The following is a 6,123-nucleotide window of genomic DNA, read 5'->3' as shown; positions in this document are numbered from 1 at the left end:
TCCTCTCATATTAAAAGTGCTGCTCTCACAACAGCCGAGCCCCCCACCCAATAAAGCTTCTCTTCTGGTCCCAGAAGCATTTTTCCACAAATTAAATGGGTCTGTGACATCAGCATAAGGAGCTGATTATTTTACTCCCCCCTTCATTAACTTAATTATTTGTCCATCAGTAAACCTGCCTGAGTAATTCATATTTGAGAGCCATGGCTGTAAATAACCAGCAGATTGCCCGTAATGCACCGCACATTCTCTAGTGCTTTAATCACCATCTTTGTCAGCTGGAGGTTAAACAGGAGAAAAGGGAGGGTCGGTGAAAGAGGAAAGAACAACAGTGCTGAGAAGAGTCACACACACATTTCTAACACCAACAGCCCAGGATGGGCTCCATTCTAGGGCGACCATACGCCCCTTTTTTCCTGGACAGGTTCTCTTTTTGGTATGTAAAAAAAACACACAAAACCATTGGTCAAACTGCTTCCCACCACAGCTGATTGACCATAGCCTAAGAATTTGTATCGGTGGAACCAATCGGACCAAAAATCCTGGAAGATCCAAAAGCACAGAGTTTCAAATCAGAAATAAAATAAGTCACACATATTTATAGCCATATTTATAGTCGGACACACTAGGAGGACTGCACAGTGTCCAATAAAATTGAATGGCAAAAATTGAAATGGCAACTGAATTTACTTTATTTATTAATTATTATTATTATTATTATTACATTGGTATTAAAATAATAAACATGTTATGTAAAAGGTGACAAAAATAAAACTCCTTTTTTGCTTTTTTATTTATTCTGATTGAGAGAATCATGAGTTGAAATGTAAGGAGATGATTTGGTCAGATTGGCTAATAAGACAATTTACTAGTTTTGGTAAATGAGTAAATGTTTATGTATTAATGTTCATTAACACAGATGCATGGTTTTAGAGGTGTTTAACTCCCTCTGATCCTCACACATACACAATAGTTCTACAACTTAGGCTTAACTGAAGCCCCATGGCCACAACATCCTAACCACAGTGGACACCACTGGGTCCCCACTGTCCTTTTTCTTTTTTTTTTTTTTTTTGGAAAAGCAAAGTATGGTCACCTTACTCCAGGCCAAACATGTTTACATGCAAAATAAATGCATGCAGTTATAAGGAAAAGTACTGTTTATAAAAGCAATAAAAACTGAAGAATAAGTGGAGTCTGTTGTTTTTCTCTGTTTATTTATTTTGCCTTTAATTTAACAGAGTTTTGACACAATAATTGCGAATAAATTAGATATAATCTATAATACTTAAATACCATTGAGGACAACACACCAATAACAAACATGACAAAGACTACTGACTAAATAACACACTGCTCAACTTTTGCCCTTACTCAGTATTTGCTGAGGATTTACCAGATGCGCAGTGTGATTCAGTCAAAGGGCTCTGAGAAAAAAGGCTGAGTAACGAAAGCTTAGCACTGTACAGTAAACCCTCTGTTTGTGTGAATACAGTGTGGCTCATTTCTACTCATGCTTTTTTTGTTCACGTGTCTGTACAGATCAGTGTCTATACAACACAAAAGTAAGCATTTGGCATTCAGTAGAAATTCTCCTGTACTACTCACACACTGCTTGCCTGGATATAGGGGACAGAGACATTTTTACAGAGTGAGAAAACATTCCTATTTGGGACAAACTAGCAGTTTATAAGCCGACTTCCAGCATATTAAGTGCAAACTAACATGAGAATCAATAGCTAAAGTATATCATCACTGATCTTATGACAGCCTTTTTATTTACACACTGTATAAAGGCTGCCACATACACTCCCACACTCTTTACAATAAGGGTGCTACAAAGGGTTCTTTGAATGATGCAATAAAAAAAACATGAAGAACCACATTTGTAAATCAGATTTTTAAGTGTGAAGAACCTTTTAAAGAGTTAAAGAACCTTCACTTGATGTGAACGCTTCTCTACCAATTTAAAGGTTCACATTTAGGTCTCCTTTACAAACATGTGGTTCTACTATGGCATCGCTCAATGAGCGCCTTTGTGGCACCTTTGTTTTTTTAAGAGTGCAGATCAGCTTATCAAAACCCCCCGTCTGAGTGTAGGTCCTATTTGCTGGCTGTAGAGCATTTGTGTTAGCTATCGTCTTGCCTTCATCAGTGGGTGTTTTTTCTAGTTTCTTAAAAACCCTTAGTTTCTGACCACAGAACCAAGGTCAACAGTGGCATTCTGGTCATAAACCAATGAATGACAAATGCTGTAGAGGGTTTATGCATGACAGGCTACAGTCTGTAACTGAACACCTACCATATACACCGAACAGCCATAACACTAGTACCGGTGAAGTACAGTGACATCTGTCAAGTGGTGGGACATATTAGGCAGCAAATGATCAGTCAGTTCTCAAAGCATATTGAGCCACTCTGACAAGGACCAAATTGTGATGGCAAGACGACTGGGTCAGAGCATCTCCAAAACGGCAGGTCTTGTGGGGTGTTCTCGGTGTGCAGTGGTCAGTACCTACCAAAAGTGCTCTAAAAAAAGGACAACCACTGAACCTGTGAAGGGTTAAGGGCACCTATAGCTCATTGATGCGATCCATGGGGCCACGTGCCACTTGGTGCCAGATACCACAGGACGACTGAAATGGTCACATGTGGCAACACAAGGGGTAATCTACTAAATATAAAATAATGTTATGGCTGATCAGTGTATGGAGGGGCTACAAAGTACATGAAGTGGCTTTTACAGTGAGTTAAGGTAAAAGGTAGATGTTTCTAATAGCACAGATGCTGAGTGTAGACTGATTAAGGGGGTTTGGTGCAAGGCTTCAGTCTTTGCAAGAGTGTAGTCTCTAATGAAGGCCATAGATGCAGCAAGCTGTTGGACAACAAAGAGGAGCTGGTTCCATTTTAGGACTGCAGAGGACTCTTCAGAGCCCTACTCCAGTCTTCCTGTCCATCTCCTCCAGGTCATCATCTGAGTAAGAGCTGTGAGAGCTGTAGCTTAGCTCGGAGCCATGCTGAACAAAGTCTGAAGAATGAGACAGGCCCACAGCATTTAGGGCACCTCCAAAGCCCTCATCCTCCTCTTCTTCCTCCTCTGCCACCAGCTCCTCATCATCGTCCGGCACGCTGCAGCGGCGAGCATCTCCGGCCTTGCTTGCTCGCTTGCCAAGCTGACCGCCTTCAGCCTCCAGGTGTGCCGCCTGCTCTTTGGCTTTGCGGCTGCGCTTCCACTTCATGCGTCGGTTCTGGAACCAAATCTTTACCTGCACGGGATTTAAAACAACACCTTTAGTCATGGAGTTTTAAATCTAAGAGTATGGTGTCAATTATCTCTACACCAGCTTAAAATATCATACTGATCAATCATCAAGCAAAGCAGGCTTCACTTGCAGAAGTCCTAGCATCAAATGTGATGCTTGATAGTTAGACTGACAGAGGCAATGACATATCGAAAGTGTTACTGAACAGCTGCTGAACCGCTCACCTGTGTTTCAGTCAGCATCAGTGAGGTGGCCACTTCAAAGCGTTTGGGTCGGGACAAGTACTTGTTCAGCTTGAACTGGTTTTCCAGCTCCAGCAGTTGCTGACTGGTGAAAGCTGTGCGGGGTCTGCGACACTTTCCCATCAGGCCTGACTGAGGTGCTCCTGAAAGCATCGAACAAGTAAAGAAAGAAGTAGAGACAAGTAGAGAAATATATAGAGAGAAGAAAGAAAAAAGAACACAAAACAAGTGAAAGAGAGAGCGAGAGAGAAAGAGAGAGGAAGGAAAAATGAGAAAAATATGTAAAATGCATTGACTGCTCCCCTCGTCCTTCAATCTCTAATGATAACAGCCTTAGCTGAGTTTATTGTTGATGACACGGTGCAGAGATATTGCTTCAGTGGGACAATAAAACAACAGAGAGCACCATTAACTTAATGAAAATTCAATAAACGCTACCAGAAAACTTTACGGACAAAGTACAGCAGGGTTTAAGTGTTCCTTTATAGTTTCCTGCCAGACAAAGGCAATTTTAATAGAGCTGTCCTTTATGACAATATGAAAAGACTTAAAATAAAAAGCTTACATTATAGTTCGGTTAGCAGTAAACTCTGATTCTGTTATAGTGCATGATATTTACGGCTCCCTGAGTCCCTGGAGCCACTGGACATATCTAACACAAAATCAATTACACTTCAATGATAGTTTAAGGCTGTTACTCATCCACACTGTCACTGTCTTGACCTGAACAACACTTGGGTTGAGGGGATGGAGGAATAAATGGGCAGGTGCGATGATTAAGTAGGAGGCACTTTATTTAGTCTGTCCTGCAATTAATTATATTGAGTTTTAATTATAATGAGATTTCGGGCTACAGATCCTGTTTTGTTTCAGACTAAATCTTCCCATGGTAACAACACTTTCTTTTGGATCACACATACTTTACATAGGAATACTTTTCAATAGGGAATCAGCCCAAAGACGGAAATGGAAATAATAATACTACTAATAATACTAATACTACTACTACTACTACTACTAATAATAATAATAATAATAATAATAATAATAAAATAGTAATCATAATTTTAGTGTACAGGTTTTTGTGGGTATATCAAATTGTATAATAATGTATTGGTAACTATGTAAGGCATGATGTCTGAAATCTAAACACAATAATTGTAAAATAAACAACAACAACAACAACAACAACAATAATAATAATAATAATAATAATAATAATAATGAATATAATAATAATAATAATAATAATAATAATAATAATGATGAATATAATAATAATAATAATAATAATAATAATAATAATGAATATAATAATAATAATAATAATAATGATGAATATAATAATAATAATAATAATAATAATAGTGTTTATTATTATTATTTAACTACAACATTTAATTATGTTAAGAATCTCCCTTTAAGTTGAATTAAATGCATTAAACTAAACCAAAACGCTTTTATGAGTTTCCTCTTTTTAATACACCTTGCTGGGGTCTTTACTCCCAACAAGACCTTTATAGTAGCACCTTATTAAAGAAATGCAAGCGCGTGTATGCGTGTTAAACGTCAGCGAGCTTCAAACAGATCTGTTTTCTTCATGTCAAATAAAAGTCCAAAATAAAATCCCCCACAAATGAAATAAGACACTGTCACGACATGAGTAAAATCTACGAGGGCTTCACTAATCAGATCTGTAAACTTTATCTAGGCTGATTTTGCCAGTAATTATGTTGATGTCAAATATTACTTGGATCATCCTCCACTTTTCAGTCAGCCTGTTTCAGAAAGCTGAGACTCTGAAGTTCCAGTGCAACGATCTCACCTGAACCCCCTCATTTGAAATATATCATATAAATAAACTGTGCTTTTAAATATTAACTTGTTTTACTATAATATAGAGCGCCCCAGCACAACAAAACAAGCTGCTGAGTGAGTTTATTCAGCGCTGTCTTTATTGGATGTGGTCCTGTGTGCAGGTGAGGTAGCTACGTACCGCTGAAGTGCGCCAGTCTGGGCAGCAGCGCTCCGGCGCGGATCCAGGGCTCCAGGTGAAAGTGTCCCGCCAGGACTGCGGCGCGCACGTGCTCCGGGTGGGGCTGAGGGAGAGGTGCGTGCGGGACGGAGCACATTGGCGCGTGGGGAAGCGTGTAGAGCCCCGTGAGCGAGCCGGGATGCAGCGGGGCCAGCGGCGGTGGGGAGATGCTGAGGAGCCCGGGCTTTGCCAACAGTCCGCGGTGCTGCGGGGACACGTCCGCGGGGTCGACCGGGGAAAGTCTGGCATCGTTTTCACCCACCATCCGGGACTCCTCCGCAAGCAGGGCGTCGATCCGAAAACTCTTGGACTTATCCATGGCGGACGAGGAGATACTAGACTAGACTGAAAATGCCCGCGCGACGCCTCCTCCAGCTCCTCCGTCTGCACGGTCTTCACCTCAACTTTGATGTGAATTTTAAATGTCCAAAAACTGTCTTCACAAATGAGTCGTCTGGGAAACGTCTTCACTGAGCTTGATAATCTGAAGTGTATCTAAGCCTGAGTGCTGCAGCCTGACTGACCGTAAACTCGTGTCCTCTGTGTTGGTGCCAGGTTCTCCTTCAGCATGGTTCTCCAGCCC

At 40.6% G+C, this 6,123-nt stretch overlaps 1 protein-coding gene across 1 annotated transcript; it reads right to left on the bottom strand.

The window, feature by feature from the left end:
• Positions 1-2,927: 2,927 nt before the first annotated feature.
• On the bottom strand, positions 2,928-5,859 carry mnx2a (motor neuron and pancreas homeobox 2a). Its single transcript, XM_072685074.1, has 3 exons — positions 5,502-5,859; positions 3,488-3,648; positions 2,928-3,266 (listed from the first exon to the last, which is right to left on the bottom strand). Exons 1-3 carry the CDS (start codon positions 5,857-5,859, stop codon positions 2,928-2,930), a joined length of 858 nt encoding a protein of 285 aa, XP_072541175.1.
• Between the last annotated feature and the right edge of the window lie 264 nt (positions 5,860-6,123).

The sequence above is a fragment of the Salminus brasiliensis genome, chromosome 8 (assembly GCF_030463535.1).
Source record: "Salminus brasiliensis chromosome 8, fSalBra1.hap2, whole genome shotgun sequence".
In the NCBI taxonomy this organism is placed as follows: Eukaryota; Metazoa; Chordata; class Actinopteri; order Characiformes; family Bryconidae; genus Salminus; species Salminus brasiliensis.
Note: the sequence above shows the minus strand (reverse complement) of the source record. Positions and strands in the feature narration are given on the sequence as shown.